The sequence below is a fragment of the Phyllobates terribilis genome, unplaced genomic scaffold, assembly GCF_046119375.1.
Source record: "Phyllobates terribilis strain yellow unplaced genomic scaffold, ASM4611937v1 Scaffold_9__5_contigs__length_417890890, whole genome shotgun sequence".
NCBI classification, from domain to species: domain Eukaryota; kingdom Metazoa; phylum Chordata; class Amphibia; order Anura; family Dendrobatidae; genus Phyllobates; species Phyllobates terribilis.
Genome location: NW_027362769.1, coordinates 279,260,332 through 279,287,436, shown reverse-complemented (window position 1 = coordinate 279,287,436; position 27,105 = coordinate 279,260,332). Strand labels below are relative to the sequence as shown.

General features: G+C 45.2%; 1 protein-coding gene across 2 annotated transcripts in view; it reads left to right on the top strand.

The window, feature by feature from the left end:
- The window catches only part of WIPI2 (WD repeat domain, phosphoinositide interacting 2), a 124,747-nt gene that overhangs the window by 44,728 nt on the left and 52,914 nt on the right, over positions 1 to 27,105 (top strand). For both annotated transcript variants that reach the window (XM_073647825.1, XM_073647826.1), the window contains exons 4-7: positions 49 to 145; positions 12,709 to 12,806; positions 13,066 to 13,158; positions 21,507 to 21,577. In XM_073647825.1, coding sequence (XP_073503926.1) covers positions 49 to 145; positions 12,709 to 12,806; positions 13,066 to 13,158; positions 21,507 to 21,577 — 359 coding nt within the window. The remainder of the gene's footprint in view (positions 1 to 48; positions 146 to 12,708; positions 12,807 to 13,065; positions 13,159 to 21,506; positions 21,578 to 27,105) is intronic.

The window sequence follows — 27,105 nt, the reverse complement described above, 5'->3', positions numbered from 1 at the left end:
CTTCTGTCCTTTTTTGATACCTTACTTTTTATCTTCTTACTTCCCCAGAGGCTGATTGTATGTCTGGAAGAATCTCTGTACATACACAATATAAGAGACATGAAAGTTCTACACACTATCCGAGAAACACCCCCAAACCCTGCAGGTATCCAAAATGTGTTAGTTAGCTTTGTTAACAAATGTCAAACTACGTCCAAATTACATTGTCCTTTCTAATAAATGTTGTTTTTTTTCATCTTTCGAGCTGGAGGATACATTTTTGTGATTTTTATATTAGATATCAAGCTTATAGGTGATAGTGTACTGTATGTAAAGCGCTGCAGAATATGTTGGCGCTATATAAAAAGAAGAAGAATTATTATTATAGAAGACATTTGCCTTGATAAACAATTCTTATTATTATTCCAATATCTATTGATTAACATTAGCTCTGTTCATGGGAAAACCCCTCTAAAACGCACCTGTCAGCAGGATTGTGCTTAGTAAACTACAAACACTACATACACTGTCAGGTGGGTGACGTTACACTGAGTAATATGATACCTGGGTTGATGAAATCAATACAGCGATTCTTTTATAATCTTTCTTTTCAGTTCTACCATAATGATATTGCTGCACCCAAATTATTTTTCCTGAAGTAAAAGGGCGCCTGTGCGTGCGCAGGAGCATCTCTCGGCAACCAAAAGATGTTACTGCGCATGCGGCGACGGCGGCCATATTGGGGGATGTAAATTTTCACTTTTGAACAGAAATTACACAGGCAATATTTATAACAATAGGCAGGTAACTGAAAGCACAGTGACCTGTCAGAGGCCAGAGATAGGCATACGTAATGAGAGCACCAGCTACAGCCCCTCCCTAAAGTCCCGCCCCAGAGCACGAGCATATCATAATGGCAGACATGAAATTAAAGACCATAAAAGAACCACTGGACGGATTTCATCGACAAAAGTATCATTTTATTCAGTGTAACAGCGCCTACCTGTCAGTGTATGTAGTTTACTAAGCACAATCCTGGCTAACATGTAACCCCAGAGTAAAAAAAAACCTTTTAATCAGAAAAATCGCTTTAAAAAGCGGACAAACATACACATTAGTGTGAAACCACATCAAAGGTACTGGACTCTATTAGTCAAATTCCATAGAGCCCTAATTGGCAAAAAGAAGGGGATATCTCACACAGCTAGTATATCATATATCATAATCCAGTAATCACCCCCTTAATATAGATAGAAAGGATTATATAGAATCATATAACGAGTCTTTCAGTACCTCACAAGGATAAGTGCAACCCAGTGAACACAGTGATTGTAGTGCATAATTAAAACAAACAAATAGTTTTTATTTTTTAATAAAATAATTAGTGCATAATTAAAACTCTTACATAGACCTCTACACTAAATATACCAGTGACCAGGCCCTAAATTACCACCTATATGCTGATTCCTGCCTATCTGCGGAGGTTGGCACCCTAATTAAAGTCGGCGATTTTGGCGCCCCCGCTCCACTTCGGATCTCCCTAAATATCCTTGCTTGCCCTAGAATATAATCCTAATTGCACCACAATCCGATGCAATCTAAGGCATATAATATAAAGGACAGCAAGAAGAAAGTGAGAGTAATATAAATAGAGGACTTACCTTGCCCATAAGGAGATGGTCCAGGATGTATAACGAAGGTTTCAGCCTTTGGTCAGTGTCCCAGTGTCTCCAATGGAAGACTTATTGTGACCAAAGATGAAAAAAGGTCCCAGATAAATAATAGAAGTCTAAAGCCTCAAAGTCGTGTCCTCATGTCTCAGGTCTATGATCAGTGTCCCATTATATAAACCTATAAAGATGACACTTAGAAAAGTGAAATCAATCCCAAATTTAATAAAGTACCAACAAGCAAAGAATTTCCTAATATGTATACCTTAGCTGATAATAATAAATCATCATAACATTTCATTAAAGGCAAACAAATTCAAAAAAACTGGGGAATCAGTTTTGTGAAAAAGTAATGAATTTTATTGCAATATAATATAAATATACAGAACAAGAAAAGATCATATAAAATAGGGTAAGAAGTACTGCAGCAGCACTATGGGAAGGATAATGGAATATCCGCCATAGCGACAAAGGGGGAGAGACACTGGGTCCCAGCCAAATAGATGAAGCATCCTAATAATTATACTGGACCATGGAATGCACTGATAGGTATGTTGCTAGCAATTAAGTATATATCTTCGATCATCATAGAATAAGTGCAACCTTGTCCTACTTGTATCCTAGTCAAACACTTAGAAGAATGGAGGATAGAAATTACCTTGTGACATAATGTCAGGTGAAGCAAGGTATGCTTGGGACCCGTGTGATGGCCTCAACACGTTTCCCTAAAGTCCGGTTCCTCAGGAGGCTGATACAAAAGGAATGTACAGGGTATAGATATATAATATATAAATGCATACTGATGATCAGTCCATTTTGATAATCAGAGCTAGGGTAGGTAACTCAAACCTTCCACTAATCCTGTTTAAATACATCCCCCACCCCCCCCAGAAAGTCCCAATAATCAATACCAGGTGTGTAGCCTATACAGATAGGATCCATGTTCCATATGTTTGCGCTCCATAGTCCCCATTGCTGGTCTAAACCAGCACTCTCAGTTGTAGCAAGTCGGTGTGCGCTCTACATCGTGGAACACATAGCTTCCGGTTTCCGCCAACGTCACTTACGATGCTCGGCAATATGATGTATGTGCATTCCAGCCCTTGGAACGCAAGGCTCAAGGCGTCACATCCGGTGCTCCCCGGAAAGGCACCTGCATTCCACTTGTTTGGAACGCATAGTGCTAACAGCTACGCAGCTGCGCAAAGGATGATGCGCCCCACAGTCAGATAGCAGAAGGGGGCAAAGCCCCGCCAAAAGGCCGCAACATATGTATGCATAGATGCACAATCAGCAGACAGGCCAGCAGATATAGACACTTTACCTATCACTTATGGAAGATATAGAAAAGTCACTCTATAGATCACAATACTCAAGGTAGAGGCCAAAAAAGGATACAAATTTGATAAAGAATTTTTATCATTTATAAACCCCCTAAACAATATGGCTTGATAGCCCTGAAAAATGAAATTAGCTTAAATTGGGGGTTTATTTTATCCATATAAAAATATGATGTACATAAAGGTAAACCTGATGGGCCGGGAAGGAGAATATACTTTTCAGCAGCAGAAAGGAAGGAAGGGAGACACAGATCCATTACTAGTGGGTAGGCGGAGCCCCTCAGGATAGTTCACCTCAGATTTATAAAAAGTGACGAACGGCCCCTCCAGCCTAGGCTCCTCCTACTCCCATGTTCCTCAGTTTTAAATTTGAGGTCGCAGAGGATAGTCGCTGCCTTTGCAGCTCCTCAGAAGATTTTATTATTTTTATCCGGAGACCTGGACCCCCTGTGGTCTAGAGGTCTCAGGGGGTCTCAGCGCTGCTGGGACCCCTGACCCTCCCCTGGCGGATCTGCGTACCCCCTAAGGAGGTCCCCGCAGAACCCTGCTGGCCCTGGGGGATACAGGGCGCTCCCTGGCGGAGACGCACACCGCTTCTGTGGGGTCCCTGCACGCTCCGCCGTGGGGGGGAGCAAGGGCCATGGCGCCACACATCCCTGGGGGTCCCTGTGTCGCTCAGCTAGGTAAGTGCTCTTATGGAGTGCTTTCAGCGGCTGCTGCGGCAGCCGCTGTCACTGTATATGTGTTTTTGTGGTGACTGCTGTTTTTTTCTGCTTGCAGGGATTTCTCCTCTGCATGCAGCGCTTGATCCTCAGCGGGCAGGGGAGCGGGGACGGAGGATTCGCTCGCTCTTTTCATATTCGGCGGGGGGCGTGGCTTAGCGTCTCTCTGCTGCCTGTTTGTGACAGGAAGTGGGAAAGCGCGCACTGGAGAGGCCCCTGCCCCTTCTTCTTCCGGCCAGCGTCCATCCTCGTGCTGCGGCTCCTACTCCCTGCTCCCCGCTCTCATCACACCGAGAAGAGCAGTTTCTACGCCAGCTGGTGAGTCTCTCCTGCCTTTTAGGCAGAAAGTTCCTTCCACAGCGCAGAGCACTTTCCTTATGTCTTAGATGACAGGGTGTGCTATTTACGGCGCTGCTTCTTCCCATGCTGATATGGCTCTGACACACACCTCACAAAAAGGGTAGTGTGGATCAGTAGCGTTAACCCTTTCTGAACGGGGTCTGGCCCATCAGGTTGTTAACCCTCTCTGGAGGTGCACCCTTCTGGGATCAGAGGGTTCTTCTCTCTAGTGTGTCAGGTTAACTTTTACTCCGCAGGCCGCTGGGGTAGCTTTTCTCCTTCTAGGAGGAGCTTTAACCCTTCAGTGCCGGGTGATTTTTTGTGCAAGAACAGGCTGTGATAGTGGAATTCACACATCCTTGGTTACTGCACCCATTGTAAGGTTATTACCGCCTTATCCGCGACGCTCGCAACTGTGTGGGGGCATGTCGGATCAGGGACCAGGGGGCGCGGACCTCTCTCCCGGTCCGCTTCAGGATCGGTCACGCGTATCTGATACGCCGGGGTCTTCAACGGCGTCAGGTTCGACGCTAGTTGGGGGTCTCAGTGATGTTAAGGTGGAGGCGCTCACTCGCTCCATTGACAGTCTGTCTGACTTCCTGGGTCATTGGGTCTCTGCTAAGTCCCAACCGACGTCTAGAAGCAAGAAGCGTCACAGGCTTGTGGCGGCGCCGTCTCCTCCGCGCAGTGCGTCGGAGGCTTCAGAATCGCCGACAGACTCTTCTGGTGAGATCTCCGATTCTAATGAAGAGAATCGACGGGGTCGCTCTGCTTCGCTTTCAGGCCGCGTGGACGCTTTTGTTGAAGCTATGCGGGAAGCGTTACAACTGTCTGAAGAGGTGACGGAGCGCCCTGGCAAATCGGGCCGGCTGTATCAGGAGTCGTGTCGGGCTCGCTCGACGCTGCCGATGCACGAGGAACTTAACAAGGCGGTGGAGAAAGAACGCCTGTGTCCGGATAAACGTTTCCAAGGGGCGCGGTTGTTTGATGCCCTGTATCCCTGTTCCACGGAAACGATCACTAATTGGGTCCCCTCTCCTGAAGTGGATGTGCCATTGTCTCAGCTGAGCAAATCCTCTTTGCTTCCTATTAAAGGAAAGGCGAGTCTCCAGGACCTGCTGGACAGAAGGACGGAGTCAGCGGCAAAGTCCATCTACGAGGCCGCGGGTCACGGATTCCGAGTGGCCTTGGGGGCCATGTGGGCTGGTGAGGCTTCACTGCGGTGGTTGGATCAGCTGCGGACGGCATGGCAAGATGGAACTCCGCTGTCTGAAGTGGAAAGGCTCTTCCAGCTCTTGGAAGAAGCGGCCCGATATGGCAGGGACGCAGTGCTGGATACTACTGCGGTGATGTCCAGGGCTCAATCCTCGGCCGTCTCTGTCAGGAGAGCACTGTGGCTTAAACAGTGGACCGGTGACGCAGTATCCAAACAGGGTTTGCTGAGTCTGGCGTACAAGGGAGGTCAGCTGTTTGGTTCGGACCTCGCGGAGCTGATTGCTAAAGCCAAGGCCAAAGATACAGCCTTGCCGCTGCGAAAGGCAGCGGTTACTACGTCCGGCAGGTCAAGTGCCGGTAGTGGTCGTTGGTCCTTTCGGCCCCGGGGTAGGTTCAGTCAGCCTTCTTGGAGATCGGATCGTCCCTCGCCTTCCGGAAAGAAGTCCTCCCAGAAATCCCGTACTCCCTGGAAACAACATTTCCGTCAGGACAAGCGGGAGGTTGACAAAAAGCCCGCTAAGGCGGACTGACGCCAGGAACCCTCTCGAGGGCTCTCGGGTGGGAGGTCGTCTTCTACAATTCGGGTCTATTTGGGCGTCACACGTATCGGACGCCTGGGTGACGCGGGTTATGTCGGAAGGTTATTTCATAGAGTTTCATTCTCGACCCCCGGACAGGTTTCGTCAGTCGCTCATCCCGTCCGAGCCCAAGCTAGCTGCCGCTCTGCTGCAGGAGGTCGACTCTCTTCTGCAACAGGGTGTGGTGATTCCGGTTCCGCCGGAGGACCAGGGAAGGGGGTTTTACTCCAACCTTTTTGTGGTTCCCAAAAAGGAGGACAAGTTTCGCCCTATTCTGGACCTCAAAGATTTGAATTTGCATGTCCGGACCCGAAAATTCCGTATGGAGTCTCTTCGCTCCATCGTGGCGGTCCTGTTGCAGCACGATTTTTTGGTGTCGATCGACATCCGCGACGCCTATTTACATGTCCCTATCAGCAGGGCTCACCAGCGCTTCCTGCGGTTCGCCATAGGTCAGGCCCATTACCAGTATGTGGCCCTACCATTCGGGTTGGCCTCGGCGCCCAGGGTTTTTACAAAGATTCTGGCGCCCCTCATGGCGCTCCTTCGAAAGCAAGGAGTTACGATTCTCCCCTACCTGGACGACCTGTTGATTGTGTCATCCACAGCGGAGGAGGCGGTAGCGGCTCGCGATCTCTCCCTTCAGCACCTGGAGGACTTCGGGTGGCTGGTCAATTGGAAGAAGTCGTCTTTGGAGCCGTCGCAGTCAATCCTGTTCTTGGGGATGCATTTCGACACGGTCCGAGCGGTGGTGTCCCTGCCTCCGGACAAACAAGCGAACCTTCGACACCATGTACAGGTTATGAGGTCGGCGATGGCAATGCCCCTTCGGAAGTGTATGCGCCTTTTGGGTCTGATGGTGGCAGCAATGGAAGCGGTACCTTTTGCACAATTTCATTCCCGGGGTCTCCAAAATCTTATTCTGACCCGTTGGGACCGATCGCCAGCTTCGCTAGATCGCTGTGTCGATATCTCCCGCAGGGTGCGAGAGTCTCTTGGATGGTGGTTACGTCCGGAGGCTTTATCCCTGGGGAAATCCTTCCTCCTCCCACGGTGGTCGGTCATTACCACCGATGCCAGCCTGACTGGCTGGGGGGGGTTTGGAACGATCTTTGGGTTCAGGGGGTCTGGTCGTCAGAGGAGTCGTCTCTGCCGATCAACATCCTGGAGTTGAGGGCGATTTTTCTCTGCCTCCGACATTGGACGATCCCCTTGAGCGGTCTGCTGGTCCGGATTCAAACGGACAATGCGACAGCGGTCGCGTATATCAACCATCAGGGCGGGACAAGGAGTTCCAGACTCATGATGGAGGTCTCTTGGATCCTGGTATGGGCTGAGTCCAGGGTCCCAGCCATTTCCGCGATTCACATCCCAGGAGTGCTGAATATCACGGCGGACTTCCTCAGTCGCGAGCAGGTGGATCCTGGAGAATGGAGTCTTCATCTGGAAGTTTTTACACTGCTGTGCTCCCGTTGGGGGATTCCCCAGGTGGACTTGATGGCATCCAGGCTGAACGCCAGGATTCCGACGTTTATGTCCAGGTACAGGGACCCGGAGGCTGTGGCGGTAGATGCTCTGGTGGCCCCGTGGGACCAGTTCGAGCTGATCTACGTGTTTCCGCCGGTATCCTTGCTTCCTCTGGTCATCCGGCGGATCAAACTCGAACAGATTCCGGCAATTTTGGTGGCTCCGGATTGGCCGCGGAGGGCGTGGTGTTCAACGCTGGTATCTCTTCGGGCGGCGCCTCCGTTTCCACTGCCTCTTCGCCCTGACCTGTTATCCCAAGGGCCCATTCGTCATCAGGACCTGAAGTCGCTTCGTTTGACGGCGTGGCACTTGAGACCGAGATCTCGACCCGTCGTGGATTTTCGGCCGAGGTCATTGCCACCTTACGGGCGGCCAGAGTTCCAGCTACGACCAGGATTTATCACAGATCTTGGGAGGCCTTCTATTCATGGTGTTCTGGATCGTCAAGGAACCCGAGGGTTTTTTCCATTCCCAACTTCTTGGCTTTTCTGCAATGTGGTTTGACCAAGGGTCTGGCGGTTGGTACCTTGCGGGGTCAGGTATCTGCACTATCTGTGCTTTTTCGGAAGGCTATTGCCTCGCGCAGGGATGTGCACTCGTTTTTTCGCGGGCTTGCACGTCAGTTTCCGCCTCGGAGGGCGTTTGTGGCTCCTTGGCGGCTCAATCTAGTCTTGGAGGCTCTTCAGCATGGACCGTTTGAGCCTATGGATTCAACTACGCTTTACTTACTTTCTTGGAAGGTGGCCTTCCTGGTGGCGGTCACCTCCTTGAGAAGGGTTTCTGAGTTGGCGGCACTGTCTTGCTCGCCCCCTTTTCTGGAGTTCCACCCCTATCGAGTGGTGCTTCGTACCCGTGGCGATTTTTTTTGCCTAAAGTGGTGTCGCGTTTCCACGTCAATCAGGACATCGTGTTGCCCTCCCTCTGTCCGAATCTGAAAAGTCCAAAGGAGCGAGCCTTGCACTCGTTGGATTTGGTGCGGGCTTTGAAGTTCTATCTGTCAATCACGCAAGGGTTTCGGAAGTCGGACTCTCTTTTTGAGATTCCTGCTGGTCGTCGGCGTGGTCAGCGGGCCTCCAAGGACACTATAGCTCGGTGGATACGTTCGGCTATCCTGGAAGCGTACCGGCTCAGGGGCGAGCCTTGTCCGGTTAAGGTTCGAGCTCATTCCACGAGAGCTGTTGGTTCGTCTTGGGCTTTTCATCAGGGGGCCTCGGCAGCGCAGCTCTGCCGGGCGGCTACCTGGCGCTCCGTTCACACTTTTACTAAATTTTATAAAGTGGACGTGAGTGCTTCCGCCGATGCGGCCTTGGGACGCAGGGTCCTGCAGGCGGCGGTGGTTTAGGTTATCTCTTTATCTAGTTTCGGCGCTTGTTGTGCGCTTGACTAAGTTGTTGGTGTATTGGCGATTCTGCCACTGTTTCCCACCGTTGAGTTCTGGACTGCTTTTTTGACGTCCCACTAGTAATGGATCTGTGTCTCCCTTCCTTCCCTTCTGCTGCTGAAAGACGGATTTTGGTAAGACCTTACCTGTAAAATCCTTTTCAGCGAAGGAAGGAAGGGAGACACAGCACCCTCCCAGGGCAGAAGTGCATTATTGTTTTTCCAGATGCGGCGTGACTCCTCTCTGATGGCGGTCTTCGGGACTGGGGTCGGCGCGCTAGGGCTCTGTTCCAGCATTGCCAGCTCATCGCAGTTGTCAGGTCCAGTGAGTAGTGCCTGGGACTGTGTGTTCTTTCTGTTATATGCATAACCTGTTCTCTCGCATTTCTGATTTTTCAGAAGGGGTTGTGTTGTTCCGCTGGTGTTATCTGCTCTTCCTTAGCTTGTGTACGAACTGAGGAACATGGGAGTAGGAGGAGCCTAAGCTGGAGGGGCCGGTCGTCACTTTTTATAAATCTGAGGTGAACTATCCTGAGGGGCTCCGCCTACCCACTAGTAATGGATCTGTGTCTCCCTTCCTTCCTTCGCTGAAAAGGATTTTACAGGTAAGGTCTTACCAAAATCCGTCTGATGTAAAGATAAATCAAGATGTGGGTGTCCCAAGCATAGGACAACCCAGAAATCATGGTAGGTCAGCAATCAATTTATGGTCCAAAACTGGGCCTGAGTGATGTACCAGAAAATCCCTCAGAATAAGACGACAAACCATTAAGGAGAACCTATAAGAAAGGGGCATATGACAGCTGTTCATTAATGCCTTTCAGTGTGATACTATTCAGTCTAAATATCCATTCGCATTCCTTCTGGAGTACTCGTTTGTCATGATCTCCCTTTCTAGCATTATGTCTTACTTTTTCCAAAATGAAACCTCTTTTATATTGCCATAATGAACCCCATTCATGTGTCTCGCCAGTGGTGTATCTCTCTCATGGCGTATGTCCCCTAGGTGTTCTCCCACTCTACGTCTAAATTCTCTACATGTCTTCCCAACGTAATCAAGCGGACAAGAGCAGGTGGCCTTGTAGATGACACTATCCGTTTTACAATTACAGAAGTCCCTTATAAAGAACCTCTTACCAGTCGAAGCACTAACAAACGACTTTCCTGGGCTCATCCGTTCACACATCATTGCTTCGAAAAAACCCACAGACCTTTCTGTCAAGCCAAAATCCCCATCCCAGATTGTTTTTGATAAAAGCTATGGACCAGTCGATCCTTCAAGGATCGTCCCTTTCTAAATGTCACACTCGGCGATGTTGAAATAGCACCCTTTAAATCCGGGTCATATACCAAAATATCCCAATTTCTCCTGTGAATTGCAAAGACCTGTTCATTTTTATTTTCAAAGGTTCCTAATAATCTAGATATATCACTTCCCGCTCTCAGATGACCCTCAAGAAGGGAGTCTCTCTTACATTTCATTGCGTGATCACACGCTTGATTCAAGATGTGTGTTGGATAGCCCCTCTCCTTAAATCTATATTTTAAATCAGAAGATTGCCTACGATAGGCACCTATATCAGAACAATTTTTCCTAACCTGAAGGAATTGGCCCTTTGGTATCCCTCTTCTCAATGCCATAGGGTGGTGGCTATCCCACCGTAGGAAACTGTTAGTCGCTGTTGGTTTACGGTCTGTGATCGTTTGTAGACGTCCTCGTTCATCTTTGATAATCATCAGATCCAGAAAAGATAATCATGTGTGATTAGATTCTGAAGTAAATTTTAGTCCCACTTCGTTAATAGAATTTGTAAGATTAATTAATGTGAAATCAGCTGATGACCCTGTCCACAAAATAAGAATATCATCTATGTATCTGACCCACAACGTGATCTTGTTTTGCCACCGCATTTCTTCCCCAAAGATCTGGGTTTCCTCCCACCAGCCCAGGAAGATATTAGCATACGAGGGGGCACAAGGGCTCCCCATCGCAGTACCGCTGTGCTGGTGGAAGTATTCACCATTAAAGAGGAAGTAGTTGTGGATCAGTACATAATCAAGAAGATTCAGCAGAAAATTGTGTTTTTCACACTCCATTACTCTGGATCTGAGATTAATAGCTTGTAGGCCCGCCCCATGTGGTATGTTGCTATACAATTCTTCCACATCTATTGACGTTAGGATGGTATCTGCAAAAATATGGATCCCCTCAAGTTTTTTAAGAAGATCAGTTGTATCTCTAATGTATGATAGTAGCATTGTTACATAGGGGCGTAAAATACGATCAAGATAAATACCACTGTTTTGTGTCAAGCTATCAACACCTGAGACTATTGGGCGTCCTTTGAGTGGACTGAGGCCTTTATGTATCTTGGGTAAGGTGTAAAAAGTGGGAGTAACCGGAAAAGTTGGACATAGAAAATTATATTCATTCTTGGACACAAGATGTTCATTCAAAGCCTGGTCCAGAATTGCCAACAGTGGTTTCTTATATTCAGTTAGGAGATCCCCAAGGAGAGTCTCATATGTATCCTTGTCCATAAGTATTCTATAACACATCGTAAGATATTGTTCGTGGTCCATTATGACAATATTCCCACCCTTATCCGAGGTCTTAAAAATCAGATGTTTATTTTCCTCTAAGGACCTAAGGGCAGATTCCACCAGATTGATAAATATATCCACACTAGAGTAGTCACCAGATGGTGGCTTCTTTTCACTCTTATTTTTCAAGTTTGTGAAAGGTCCTGTACCTCTATCCCTCATGCTTTCTCTTTCCAGATCTACCAGGATATTTCGATTTTCAAAGTCGTCTTCAGATAGGCCAAGAGCTTTGCATTCTTCCCTATTGTGGGACTTAAAAAATGTTTTCCATTTCAATTTCCGCCCAAAGAGATTAACATCTTTCACCCATTGAAAGCAATTGAAACGGTTTGTAGGTACATATGAGAGACCTTTACTCAACACATTGATTTCATTAGTGCTGAGTACATGCTTAGACACATTAATAATCTGCTTCCTATTCAATGAAACTTGCTCCTTAGGGGGTAGTCCCTGAGAGTGCTCTGTCTAAAAAAGAGGAGGATGAGGACAGATATCCATTTGATGGTGAAGGTGACTTGTTGACATACTCTACACCCACATAGCTTTTGTTCCTCTGGAAATTGCTCTGTCCAAAACCTCCTCCCCTCTTGTTTCGCCATCTTTGTCTGCCTGATCTCCCACTGCCCCTTAAGGGGGTATAGTCACTTCTCTCTGATCTTTCAGTATCAGATGATTAAAGATCAGATGAGGATACTATATTGGGTTTATCCAATCCAAAAGAATAAGCCTGATTCTTCTTAAATTCCTTTAGATCTCGCAGGAATTGATAATGTTTTCTTTCTTTTAATATTGATTGAAATTTTTCAACCGGCGTCTGTAATATATTTTCACGTCTGTTATATTCAGGATCGGCTTTATTCTTAAGGATATTCTCTATTTTGATATTCAATGTTTTACTAAACTCCTCAAAATGCTTCTTCTCCTCCTCCAACAAGATCTGTATAAACCGTATAGAGGAATCTATGGATTCCTTCTGCCAGGCAGACACCAATTTGGGATTTATCACCCTAGGTGATGGCTGCATATTGATATTTAGCCCCCTTGGTACTATTTTGTTTTTTATATAATTCTCCAATGTTTTTACCTCCTACCAGGATCTAATATGTCCTTTATAAGTCGAGTACAGCTCATTAAATTGTGATTTCAATGACAGTAAATTAGGCACACTCATGTTTTGTTCAATAAGAGAGAAGGCCTGATTAGCATCCTCGAGCCATGACTCAGTATTAATAGGACCATTAAGGAAATCCTGCTGACAGGTGTGCTTTAAGGATTGTTGTATTAAAAAAGTATGTGTGAAGCCTAGAAATTTGCTGAAACTATTATTCTCACACTTCCTTTTGTATATTTTAAGGCCTCTGCGCGCTGTCAATTAATGGGGACAATTGTTACTTGGCATATCCAGGGAGTGCCACCATTGGAGAAGTCCAAGTCTTTGACACTGTTAACTTGGTGAGTGATGGGTATGTAAGTATGTCTTAAACTTTCACCTCTTCCCACATTCAGGTGGCATTGTACATCAGTGAATTGTCACAAGTGGGCATGCAGTACTGTACATTGGATGGACAGGACTCAGGCGCTGCAGGCACCAGCTGTGATTTATAGCCGTCATTCCCCTGCAATATATTGTTAAAATGTGCACATTAAAAACTAATTAAACCACTGTTTTATGTAGTTAAATTAAAATGTTTCCACTGTTTATACTTTACAGAGAGCAGCTAATATGATCCCTGCACATAATAGCCCTCTTGCAGCTTTGGCTTTTGATGCAAGTGGCACAAAGCTGGCAACAGCTTCAGAAAAGGTAATGGCTTTCTATTTTTACTCAAACTATGATACATTTTGTAATGAATATGGAGGGATCCCATTGACTTACAATTGGTCTGGCAGGGTTCCTTGCTGTTTACTGGATTGCACCGAGCTGAATGTTCCACTGTAGCAAAGAGCTAGCGTGAAATACCTGTACAAAAAGTATGGCAAGGATCAGCTCTGTTGGTTTCCATTTGGTCATGTTTCTGTTGTACGGATGTTGTTTGCCTGTAAAAGGAAGCATAATTAGCCATTTATAAGTTAAAACAGAGCTGTTTTATGATATCATATTGTCATTGTCTTTTGATGAATTCTGTATGTTAACATGGGCTAACCGTTCAGTCTTCTGTGAATCTGATAGACCTATGTAAAAATGTTTTGCTTACATGCCATTAATGTAGAAATAAAGTAAGTTTGTCATTCATGTATGGCTTGTCTGAGAGTGGCGACAGCTGAAACCTTCACTTGTGATGACAGAGGAGTGCTGCGGGCAGTCATTTAGAAAATGGAAAGGACCATGGGAAATCCCATTGCTTCCATTGTTATTGTTTAGTAGTTTTTTGTTTTTTTTTTGCTTTGTGGCAGCAGCTTATTTGTGTGAACCTGCTAACTGCTATTTCTGTAGGAAGAGCTACGTAAATGCAGCTGTCTCAATAAAGCTCTGTTCACATGACATTTGAGAAGGTTAAACCCCATGATTTTCTTAGAAATGTCCAGCAAAAGGCTTCAATAGATGTCACTACATAGACATACATTGGTAAAAGCCCTCTATCGCCTCCCATATCAAAAAAATGTATACTGCATATTTTTTGTAGATGGTGTGTATAGAAAAGCAATGTAAAAAATATGCAATAATGGCAAATACAAAAACAGAGACCCGCATAATGTAGAGAAAATGGGATAGGTATCCGGTGACCAATGCCGAATCCTAACCACCCAAAAAAAAAAAGCCTACTCAAAACTATTTAATTGAAAAAAGGAAAAAGAGTAGCATGGCATACATCAAATTTTATTAAGAAGTGATATTTAAAATTACAATATCGTATAAATACATAATACACAAATGTGACATGAGAACAAAGTAGGTCGGGTGATAGGACATCCTGCCTCGTCAGAATAGGCTTCAGTATATGCCATGGGAGTAACGGGAGGTTATATCCATCTATAGAATAGCCAAACAGCTTATACCAAGGTATAGGAGTAAATATATTCAAGTGAAGAAAGCGGCAACCTTCAAGAGACTTACTACATTGATATAGTGCCCATGAACCAAGGCAGGGTGTCACACACAGCTGTGAAAGTGAAAAGAACGCGCCCCAACGCACGTTTCGCCTGTAACCAGGAAGGCTTTCTCAAGAGGCGCTGTTTAGTGACTCATAAGGACCTTCTTAAATACAACCCTAGATGGTCACCTGACAGGTAATGTGACCATACAATGTCAGGTCCTATTGTGCCTGCAAAGACCTTCTTAAACACGCCCCTGAATGATCACCTGACCGGTCATGTGACCGTACAATGTCAGGTCCTATTGTGCCAGAATATTTGATGGCGCATGCGTAATGAGCACTGCCACATGAGTCCCAGCCCTCGGCGCGTGTCCTGGAGCAGGCGTGACTGCACACCAAAGACACGCAGAGGGCATATAGACAGGCGGGCACGTGCGTGCCGAGGACGCGCACCACCGCACAGGCGCACAGCAGCGAGGCATATAACAGGGGCTTAGTATAAACAAAATAAAAGAAGGTGCTGGTATCCCTGTTATAGCAAATATAAAAGTATGTATCTCCCAAAATGTAATAGTGCTGGGGTGAGACAGCAGTAGGGTATATATCTATGCAATAAAAAATCCACAGAAAAACCATTACTCATATTATGAAAATACATACATAATAAACCTCAAATAAAGAGGAGTTTGTATAGACAAATGCACGAAAATTCCCACCCCATCAATCAATAATGCAGCAGATGGGTAGATCTGAACAAAGTCCAAATATGAAGCTATACAGGACAAGTCCGAGGGTCCGCAGGAATGATCAGACCCAATAGCCAAATGGGATACAAAGGAAGGTCCAGATGAAAAATCACTTTATAAAACAGAAAAGGATAACGTTAAAAACAATGAAAAGAATAAAATCAAGTCAGACTATAAACAGCCCAGTCCAGAGTGGAAAAGGACAAAAAAAAATCAAAGATAACCGGAGAGCACATATTTTCAAAGGAGAGATGAAAAACCCAAACTTTAATTCACACCCCGCGGAGCCATGGTGTCCAGAATTGAAATCGATCTAGCCTCCCTCTGTGCCAGGAGTTGCCTGGCATTACCCCCCCGGGAGCCAAGATTAACTACACTGCTCAAAAAAATAAAGGGAACACTTAAATAACACATCCTAGATCTGAATGAATGAAATATTCTCATTGAATACTTTGTTCTGTACAAAGTTGAATGTGCTGACAACAAAATCACATTACAAATCATCAATGGAAATCAAATTTATTAACCAATGGAGGCCTGGGTTTGGAGTCTCCCCCAAAATTAAAGTGGAAAAACACACTACATGCTGATCCTCCACCTTTGATGTAATGTCCTTAAAACAAGTCAAAATTAGGCTCAGTATTGTGTGTGGCCTCCACGTGCCTGTATGACCTCCCTACAACGCCTGGGCATTCTCCTGATGAGGTTGCGGATGGTCTCCTGTGGGATCTCCTCCGAGACCTGGACTAAAGCATCCGCCAACTCCTTCACAGTCTGTGGCGCAACGTGACTTTGGTGGATGAAGTGAGACATGATGTCCCAGATGTGCTCAATCGGATTCAGGTCTGGGGAACGAGCGGGCCAGTCCATAGCTTCAATGCCTTCATCTTGCAGGAACTGGTGACACACTCCAGCCACATGGAGTCTGGCATTGTCCTGCATTAGGAGGAACCTGGGGCCAACCGCACCAGCATATGGTCTCACAAGGGGTCTGAGGATCTCATCTCGGTATCTAAGGGCTACCTCTGGCGAGCACATGGAGGGCTGTGGGGCCCTCCAAAGAAATGCCACCCCACACCATTACTGACCCACTGCCAAACCGGTCATGCTGAAGGATGTTGCAGGCAGCAGATTGCTCTCCACGGCGTCTCCAGACTCTGTCACGTCTGTCACATGTGCTCAGTGTGAACCTGCTTTCATCTGTGAAGAGCACAGGGCGCCAGTGGCGACTTTGCCAATCCAGGTGTTCTGCGGCAAATGCAAGCGTCCTGCACGGTGTTGGGCTGTGAGCACAACCCCCATCTGTGGACGTCGGGCCCTCAAACCACCCTCATGGAGTCGACTTCTAACCGTTTGTGCAGACACATGCACATTTGTGGCCTGCTGGATGTCATTTTGCAGGGCTCTGGCAGTACTCCTCCTATTCCTCCTTGCACAAAGGAGGAGGTAACGGTCCTGCTGCTGGGTTGTTGCCCTCCTTTGGCTCCGTCCACATCTCCTGGTATCTGCTCCATGTTCTGGACACTATGCTGACAGACACAGCTACCCTTCTTGCCACAGCTCGCACTGATGTGCCATCCTGGATGAACTGCACTACCTGAGCAACTTCTGTGGGTTGTACTGTAAACACCGCCTCACGCTACTGTACCTCTAGGGGTGAGAGCAATGGCAAAATTAAAAAGTGACCAAAACAACAGCCAAAAAGGATGAGAACAGAGAAATGGTCTGTGGTCACCACCTGCAGAACCACTCCTTTGTAGGGGGTATCTTGCTAATTGCCTATCATTTCTACCAGTTGTCTGTTCCATTTGCACATCAGCAGGAGGAATTGATTCACAATAAGTGCTGCTTCATAATTGGACAGGTAGATTTCACAGAAGTGTTATTGACTTGGAGTTACATTGTGTTGTTTAAGTGTTCCCTTTATTTTTTGAGCAGTGTACATCAATAGCACGTATCTTCAAGCTTTTAGGATCGCATTTATGAACTGCTTTAAAATGTCGTCGCATCGCCCCCCACTCATGATTATAAGTGGAGATAAAGTGTATTAAGTCCAGTGCACGTGTAGGTTGCCGGTGAGCGGGGTATAAAAGACGGTTACGAGGAGTGTTTCAGGCCCTCCCATAGCCATGGCCGATGCATGTATTACTATAGCCTCACTGTTTAAAACGTTCAGCCAGATCTGTGGCCTGTTTCTTAAATTTGAGATCGGTGGAACATACCCGCCTCATCCTGAGAAGCTGTCTAACCGGGATGGCCCAAATCGTCGAGGAGTTATGTGCCGAAGCGGCATGGAGCAATGAATTCACAGCAGTCTGCTTCCTATAGATGTCGATCTGGAGGACGGAGAGCGAGTCCACCTCCTGAGCAATGTCCAGGAACTCGATATTCGTAGGATAAGTGTGTGCCAAATTAATGCCCCATGAGTTGGTATTAAGCCGCTCCATGAAATTATCGAGCTCCGCCACCGTCCCCTCCAAAAGAAAAGTATATAGTCTATATACCTGAGCCAGGACACGACATGGTCAGCGCCCTGCTTGCCCTCTTCGCCAAAAAGGTCCCTCTCCCAGGCACCCAGGAAGAGGTTGACGTATGAGGTCGAGCAGACCGCCCCCATAGCCGTACCCCGCCGTTAATGGTAGACCGTATTTCTAAATAAAAAATAATTGTGGCAGAGGACGAAGTGGAGGAGCTCAAGGAGAAATTTCCGCGATGGGCCATCCAGGTTGGAGGTCCCCAGGAAGAGGCGGACTGCAGACAGACCCAGATCATGGCTGATACATGTATAGAGGCTCTCAACATCGGCCGTGACCATGAGAGTGCCCTCTTCCACAAGAACGTCGTCAACCCGAGTAAGGACATCCGTCCTGTCTTTGATGTATGACTGAAGAATTTCCACTAGTGGCCTAAGGTGGCTATCAATGTACTCACATATCGGGCCACACAGGCCACCTAGACCAGACACGATCGGACGTCCAGGTGGGCTCATGGCGTCCTTGTGGACCTTAGGCAATAAATAAAAAGTTGCTGTTTTTGGAAAGCGCACTGTAAGCGCCTCCACCGTCTTCTTTATGATTATCTCATGCTCACAAGCATTGGCCAGAACCCCCTGCAGAGCAGCAGAGGAGGAGGTAGTAGGGTTGGAAGATAACCTAGAGTAAGTGGAGGTATCTCTGAGCTGACGCTAGGCCTCCTTTTCATACATACTGCAGGGCCATAATACGATGTTCCCTCCCTTGTCCGCTGGTTTAATAACTTCTCTCAAGGACTGCAGCTGATGAATAGCCATTCGCTGGGCAGATGTAAGGTTATTATACCTTCTCCGACTAGGGAGACACTTCAGATCTTCTGACACGGGACAAGGGAGGGAACCTCGTAGATTTTGGGTTTCTTGTTTGTGGTAACCCACCTGCAGAAAGCGGTTCCTGCTACAATAGGAGATCCTCCAAATTTTGAACCGCCTCCCTCTCCGCTGGCGTTGGGGGATCCGACTCCCCACCCGACCTGGAATGCCATTTTTTAAGAATAAGTTTCCGAGCAAAAAGGTGGAGGTGCTTGAGGGCAGTAAAATAGTCATATGATTTGGAAGGGACAAAAGAAAGGCCCATACTAAGGACCTCCACCTGAGTCTCGGTTAGTATGTGATCAGATAAATTAATGACACGGAGAACATCCCTGGGGCCACGCATCTGAGGTTGGGTGTTATGTTTCTTCCCACTATAAGATCTCGTCTGAATACGGGATGGTTTTAGTGCCATTGATCCAGAGGAGGGAACCAAATTTCCCACAGGAGTCCGTTCTTCAGTAGACGAAGCAGATATTACAGAGGTGGATCTTGAACGAGAATGTGAGAGATTCCTAAACCTTGGTCGGGACCTCACTATGGGAGCTCTCAATCTATATACCCGCATGGACTGTTTGTCCTGAATATCACGTTGAAATTTCTTTATTTTGGTAGCGTGAATCTCGTTTACCCATTTTTGACATTCCGTGTCGATCTCGTCATTCAGACGTTTCAAATCTTCATTAGATAGCTTTTTTTGAATTTGAATCTGGAGCAGATCAATCTCTGTCTCCATTTCTTTTAATGATGTCTCATTGAATTCTTTTAAAAGTTTCAAAAATCCCAGAGAACAAGTATCTTTTAATGTCTCCCATCTATTTTTAAAAGATTAATTTTCAATCGAAAATTAAGGGAAAATTTGGTTTCGCAAACCTCTGGGAATCAAGGCTTGATGAATATATTAGGAATGCGTGACTACACCATGTTCTAGTCCTCTGTTTCAACAACGTCTTAAATTTCATAATGCTCTCCTGTACATCTCAATCATGACCCGGCCCATCAATACCCATGTCATTCGATAATTCATTAAGTTGCACGAGCCATGTATTGTCTCGTGCCTGGAAGTCCATCTTGGCTCTAAAGAGAACTGTGGAAACACAGAAAATAATTAATACAAAAACAGAGACCCGCATAATGTAGAGAAAATGGGATAGTTATTCGGTGATCAATGCCGAATTCTAACCACCAAAAAAGCCTACTCAAAACTATATAATTGAAAAAAGGAGAAAGAGAGTATCATGCATTCATCAAATTTTATTGAGAAGTGATATTTAAAATTACAATATCATATAAATACATAATACACAAATGTGACATGTGAACAAAGTAGGTCAGGTGATATTGTGGAGGTTTCACCAATTTAAGATACACCAGGTAACTGCTCTCCTCCAAATTAAAGATGTCCGAGCGCATGCAGAGAAGCTGATTAACCAAATCTGCTAATCTGGTTGAAAAACTTCACTCAGAGACTGAATCACGCAAATGGCATACTTTATTACGTAGACATGGAGTTAAATAGTATTCTCCTTCTAGGTGGGATTAGTAAAATTCCTTGCTTTTTCTGATAACTCTGCACACTGCAATTTGTTCATCCATGTATCTCTTGGCCTTAGTAACGCCTTAGGAATTCCGATGGGAGGGGGTGAGTTTGTCTCTCAGCGCCATATTTGCCAACTCGACATGAATCTGTTATCAGCCATGCACATGCGTACGTCATTCCCAGGAAATCATTTCTACAATAAGAATAGAAACTGTTAGTTATATATTCATTAACTATTAACATAATCCATATGCATATACACATTTGCATACATACATACACATAGATTATTCCATCATCCCTATATTAATTCATACTGATTAGGTAATCTATTAAAAGAAACTAATTGATTTTCTATAATAATATATATTTTACCTTGACAATATGACATCCTGCCTCGTCAGAATTGGCCTCAGTATATACCATGGGAGTAACGGGAGGTGATATCCATCTATAGAATAGCCAAACGCCTTATACCACGGTATAGGAGTAAATATATTCAAGTGAAGAAAGAAGCGGCAACCTTCAAGAGACTTACCACAAGGACCTTCTTAAATACACCCCTAGATGGTCACCTGACAGGTCATGTGACCATACAATTTCAGGTCCTATTGTGCCAGCAAAGACCATCTAGGAGTGTATTTAAGAAGGTCCTTGTGAGTCACTAAACAGCGCTTCTTGAGAAAGCCTTCCTGGTTACAGGCGAAACGTGCTTTGGGGCGCGTTCTTTTCACTTTCACAGCTGTGTGTGACACCCTGCCTCGGTTCATGGGCACTATATCAATGTGGTAAGTCTCTTGAAGGTTGCTGCTTCTTTCTTCACTTGAATATATTTACTCCTATACCTTGGTATAAGGCGTTTGGCTATTCTATAGATTGATATCATCTCCCGTTACTCTTATGGTATATTCTGAGGCCTATTCTGACGAGGCAGGATGTTATATCACTCGACCTACTTTGTTATCATGTCACATTTGTGTATTATGTATTTATATGATATTGTCATTTTAAATATCACTTCTTAATAAAATTTGAGGTATGCCATGCTACTCTTTCTCCTTTTCAATAATGACAGCAGGAATTACTAAACCCTTACAATGTATGTGTAATGAAGTCATGTACATTATATGATTTTTGACTGGCATGTTTCTTTCAAACTTCTAAATCTGTTTTTGTTGTGGACCCACTTTTTATAATTGTAGGATTTCTGCCACAAATGATCACTAGATCCTCCTTATTACATACTAACCCCATACCACCATTCTGAGAGGTTGTCAGTTCATTACCTTTCTGGTCAACGGTTTGTAGTGTGAATTTAGTTTTCTTTAAAGTTGTCTTAAAGTAAAATGTCATAATATCTTTGTCAGAAGATTTAGTTTGTTACGACAGGAAAGCATCATTGTCCTGCAGATCATTTTTGACCCCCTTAGTGCTGTGTAGCCATCTTCTACTTGTATGCATTCTCTGAAATGATACTTTCCTCTACAGGGCACAGTGATCCGTGTTTTTTCCATTCCAGAAGGTCAGAAGTTGTTTGAGCTAAGGCGGGGAATGAAACGGTGAATAGAATAATATTATTTTAATATTCTAAATAGTTGCAAGAACATTATTTTATATATTTGCTGAAAATGGTAGGGTGCACATGGCGTCTTTTTCAGATTCTGTCTGGAGCTCATCTGAAAAAGTGCTCAGTAAACTATAAGAATAATAGAGCATATGCACACTAGTGTCAAGAAGCCACCACTATTTATTTTTTATGTATAATGTTGAAAAAAGGTACCAGCTGCAAAGCTGTCACAAAAATGACAAAATAGATAACAAAGAAGGCATTTCAAACACCGCAAGCATTTTCTTGAAGTGTCTTCTACTTCAACAACTATAATACACACAGTGCACATTATCCTAAGGCCTCAAGTCGATGGCCATTTTTGTGGTATTTGTTTCATGGATATAGCACATACCCATTATAGTCCTCATTCTTTTGGCCACTTCTCATGTGCCGTTAATGTGTCATCTGAGTGCTGTCTGTTTTTTGCTGATTAATGGATAGGAGAAGCATGAAAAATTGTATTCATTTTTTTGCATTTAAGAAAACGAAAAGTGAATTCCTCACCGATGTTCAAAATGGACAAACAGACCAAAAATGGATGAAAATCAGATCTAGTGCTCTGTTGAAAATAGTTTGGGCTTTTATTTTTGTGCATGAGAAAAGACAAATAGATGTCTGAATGAGACCCAAGTAAAAAGATTTACACACTTGATATGGAATTTTTGGAAGCCTGGATGCAGAGTATTTGGGCCCCACATGTTACAAGGTTCCCCACTTTCCTGAACCAGAGCCATTGAGTGAAAGCTACCTCTCCCATCTCCTTTTGTTTCACTGCTCTTCAGATGTGTTTCTATTGTTTGTTTATTATAGGAAAAATTGCACATGCTTGAATCACAATGAATGTAATTCTTCTAAATTATATTCTATGTGTGGTGATGACTTTTTTCTTGGCCCAACCGAATACTTGTAGGAAAACTAGCACAGAAGCCATTCAGAGCACTTCAAATTTGATTACATCAACTTTGTTTTTATTCACAATGTTCTACCGTTTACAACCATATACCACTTTTTCAAGAATTTCTCCCTTCTTGAAGTAGAACGTATTAATACGTGCTGTGTCTGATGGGAGTGCATGGAGCTGGCTCAGGAGCGGAGTCTGCACCATAAATGGTCATTGTGGACTGTCTTTACATCCAGTACCTGGCTATAGCTTCCAAATTTGTTTTGGTTTTGCTTTTTTTTTTCTTTTAAAGCAGTGTTTACCTGTCAGGGATCGCCACAGCGACGACACCGGGGAGATCACGCAATATCTCGCCGTTGCCGTCACGCTGTCAGTATTTCGTCCAGAATACACAATCCAAACTACTCGCTACGTGGGTATCGGCAAGCGACCAGTGAGCGTATGGCGTCACACCTTTGGTTTTCCAAAGCATGGAATCCGTGTTTAAGCCCTTCGTTCGGTCACTGTGACCTTCACGATAGCCCGATTATTAATATTATTCGCTGCCACCACCGGCCGAGTTTGAAATATAATAAAGGCCTGGCCGGACGCCTGTGTTTTGGTAGCGTATATGACTTCAGGGAAGGGAACGATTACAGGACAAAAGAAACAGAACTATTAAACTTTATATTTAATCCAAAAGGGAGGCAGTGTTTAAGAAAAATATATACAGGGATGTTACACAGGAGACATTAAAATACATGAGCAGTTACACAAATAAAACGGTAAAAAAAGAGAAACTTAGACGATAAAGACCGCTGCGACGATTCAATATAGGTGGAGGGGAGACACTCCGTTTAAACGGTTATCGAACAGGGTCCTCCGCTATGATAGACATATACTCCCGGGCAAAGAACACGGCTTCAGTCTCAACAAACTATTTTATGCTGAAGGGAGAGACCACCCCTGTGATGTTATCACAGGGGGGTCTCTCCCTTCAGCATAAAATAGCTTGGCTCCACCCTTCAGATTTGTATTAAAAACCTGTTTTTTTGGGATAACTCATCGCATGTTCCCAGAAGCCCAAAAGTGATATCATATTTTCTATTATGATTTTACCTTCATTTAGAGACTACACATCGCATAGTTGCAGTCTGCTTTCCTGGTGTTTTTGTGCTACAGCTCTATGTAGAGTTTTTTTAGCGCCAGAAAAAAATTCCTACCATCTCTAGCTGGTTCTACCCCTAAAAATATGGGTCCCATTATCATCGAAATTATGAAACTTCAGTTATTCCATATTTCATATCGGAATCGAAGTGTCTGGAGATTTCTTTTTGAAGCTCAGGAAGCAAGCTCCAACAGATGCACGCAAATTATTGCAATCCTGCCACTAATTACCACCTGCGTCTTTCCCGCCCCCTGGTGGTGGGCGGGAGTGAAGTATCGCCACGTGGCTGCCTTGGTTCCTGCAGGCCTCTCTGCGGTAGCTGTCAGGGGTGCGGTCTGGCCGTGTGTGCATGCAGGCAGGAGGTTGTGGCCATGATGCCTGCCTGGACTCATGATTTAGCTCAGTCTGTAGCCGAACTAACCAGGGTGACCTGGATACTCGTTACAGTTGTGAAACGATTGTTGGTGATTACTCCCGCCCCATGAGCTCTCATCTCAGCTGTGAGTGAGTCAGATCCTTCTGCCACCCCGTACAAATATGGCCGGTCACGAAAGTGGTCCAGGCGGCTGCGGGGTAGTTCCTTATCTTGGTCACCTTCACAGGGGAGGTGCCCATATTCCTTTTCCTAGGTGATTTGTTCCACTCAGCACTCAGAATCCAGTTCAGAATACGTCCTGGATCCATATCAGTTGGGAAATGGTGGGTGGTTTGGTGTTGGCAATGGACGACTGTCAGGGAGTGACCGCAGCGTCACCCTCTTCCTTTATTAAAACCTGTTTCTTTAGAAGGGGTAAGCGCATGGCTAGATCTTTTTGTAACCATGTGGAGTTTAGAGATGTTACACAAAACATGGGAACACCCAGACAAGCGCTTTCAGAAGCATAGCCGTATGGAGGTCTTATACCCCTTCCCAGCAGAGCTGGTGGCTGCTTGGTCTACTCCACTGGTGGTGGATACTCCAGTGTCTCGCTTATCTAAAGTGACCACTCTACCTTTTGCCGAGATTGCGTCACTTAAGGATCCCACGGACAGACGTAAAGAGTCTGTGGCGAGGTCCGCTTTTGAGGCATCAGGTTTTGGCCTTTGATCAGCTTTTTCTGCCACTTAGGTTTCCAAGGCGGTAACAGCATGGGCTAGGCATTTGCGATGAAGTTTGTTGCCCGATTCCAAAGATCTGGGATTAGCCGAGGTCGCCGATCAGATTGCGCAGGCAGGTAAAGTATCTCTGTGCAGCATCCTTAGATGTGGCGGAGTGCTCTGCCCAGGTGGCAAGTGATTGCGTCGCAATTCGACGTATGGAGGTCAGACTTGGACTCAAAGAAATCTTTGAAGGGATTACCATTCCAAGGAGAAATTCAAGCTTGATGTTTCATCTGTTCCTCCACTTATCACTTGGCCTCCTGATGAATCGGATGAATCGTCAAGGGGACACACGTTGAGGCATACTGGTGAAACGATAAATAACCATGATCTATCCTATTTTGAATTAATCAGAGGAACTGTTGCATTGCTACCTTTACTTTGGGTTGTTTATACCTGTTTCCTGTTTCTGCTCGCTGTGGCTACAGTATATCAGTGGACCCACACCATGGTGCTTTTGCATAAGATAGGTGGAGGTAAGGTTATTTAGGGACAGCCACCATTGAGCGGGGCACCATTTATCCTTTAATTTTTTTAGGGTCCCAACCTCCGCTGTAAGGTAGCAATTATCAAAGAGTATCATGGTAGGGACAGAGACTGTGGGGCCTCCTAGGCTTTATCCTGATCACACTATAGGGTCCATGGTCCTCCTCTAACTAGTTTTTAATAGTCTGTTTTTTCTTGTGTTGGACAATGGTTTTAATGCATATCGAATAAATATTCGGTTTCAAGGGTTCTTTATATTTTTACTTTTGATGACCCTTACATATTCTATTTTTCTATTAGGGAGAGACTTCTCCCAATCAATAAGCTATAGCTCAGAGCTGTCCGTCTGGCTCTTTTACATTGGCAGCACTTAGTCCAGGGGTTGCCGATTAGAGTTCAATAAGACATTGCTACTGCTGTGGCCTATATCAACCAACGGGGAAGGGGGATGGAGGTACACGAAACCCATTAGCCATGGCGGAGGTCTCAGGTATTCTGGAGTGGGCAGAGGACAAAGTTTCTCTTTATCTGCAATTCATATACCAGGGGTACAATTGGGAAGCAGACTTTTTAAGTCGCCATAAGCTACCCGCAGGAGAGTGGGCTCTTCATCTAGAGGTGTTCAGGCAGATTTGTCAGCCGTGGGTTACGATGGATGTAGATCTATTGGCACCCAGACTAAATCTCAAGGTGACAAAATTTGTGACCAGGACCCCCAGGCGTTCGCAGTCGACGCCCTGGTAATCCCTTGGTCCCAGTTCACGCCACCCTATCTTTTTCCACCTTTACCACTTCTACCCAGACTTCTCAAGAAGATCAGGGCAGAAGGTGTTCCAGTCATTCTCATTGCTCCAGAATGACCTCGGAGGGCCTGGTATTCGGATGTGATCAATCTCAAGGTGGATGTCCCATAAGTTCTTTCAGCCAAATTAACAGGCGTTCAAATTGACAGCATGGCTGTTGAAGCCGCGATTTTGAGGACAACATGTCTGTCTGAATCACACATCCAGATTATGATTAGAGCTCGGAAGCCATCCTCATTGCGAGTCTACCATCACACTTGGAGGGCTTATTTTTGTTGGTGATTCTACCAGTAGTGATGAGTGAGCACTAAAATGCTCGGGTACTCGTTGTTCGGGTCGAGCAAATTGGACCGAGTAACGAGCCCAACGTAAGTCTATGAGAAACTCGAGTATTTTTCTGGCGGCTCCCCCTAGCGGTCTGCAGAGGGCCTAAAAATTACCCAAATCGATGGGAACCGTGCTTAAATGATATGGGAACTGCATGAGGAAGACCCCTGGAAACATTTATGACTCCCAGGTCACTGCTGTCAACAACGTTGTTAGCTTTATTACGCCACTTTTACAGACTCGCAATAAAACTTACAAAAACTAAACCAAAATGGATTTTCCTGGGAAGTATGTTAAGGAACATCCTTTCCAGAGTAATGACTTGTATATAAGGCAAAATAAATATACAAAAACAAAAATGCTCCTCCACACCTTGGGCTATGTTCACACACAGCATTTTTGATGCGTTTTTGCACTTCTTCAGTGCTTTCAACCAAGACAAATGCATTCACCAGGAGATGTCATGTTAACATTTTACAACTTTATCTAGCCATGTGGTGTGTGACACGTCATCAGCAGACACATCCTGTTTCATTTATGATGGAGGAACTCTGAAAGTCACAAAACCTATTTTTATAGGGCCATCAGGCTGCCCTTACTATTCTTAAAGACCCATCAGCCGGCTATGCTTTGTTGTTCCCATTATTAGGAAGTGTGTCTCCCATATTGTTTGC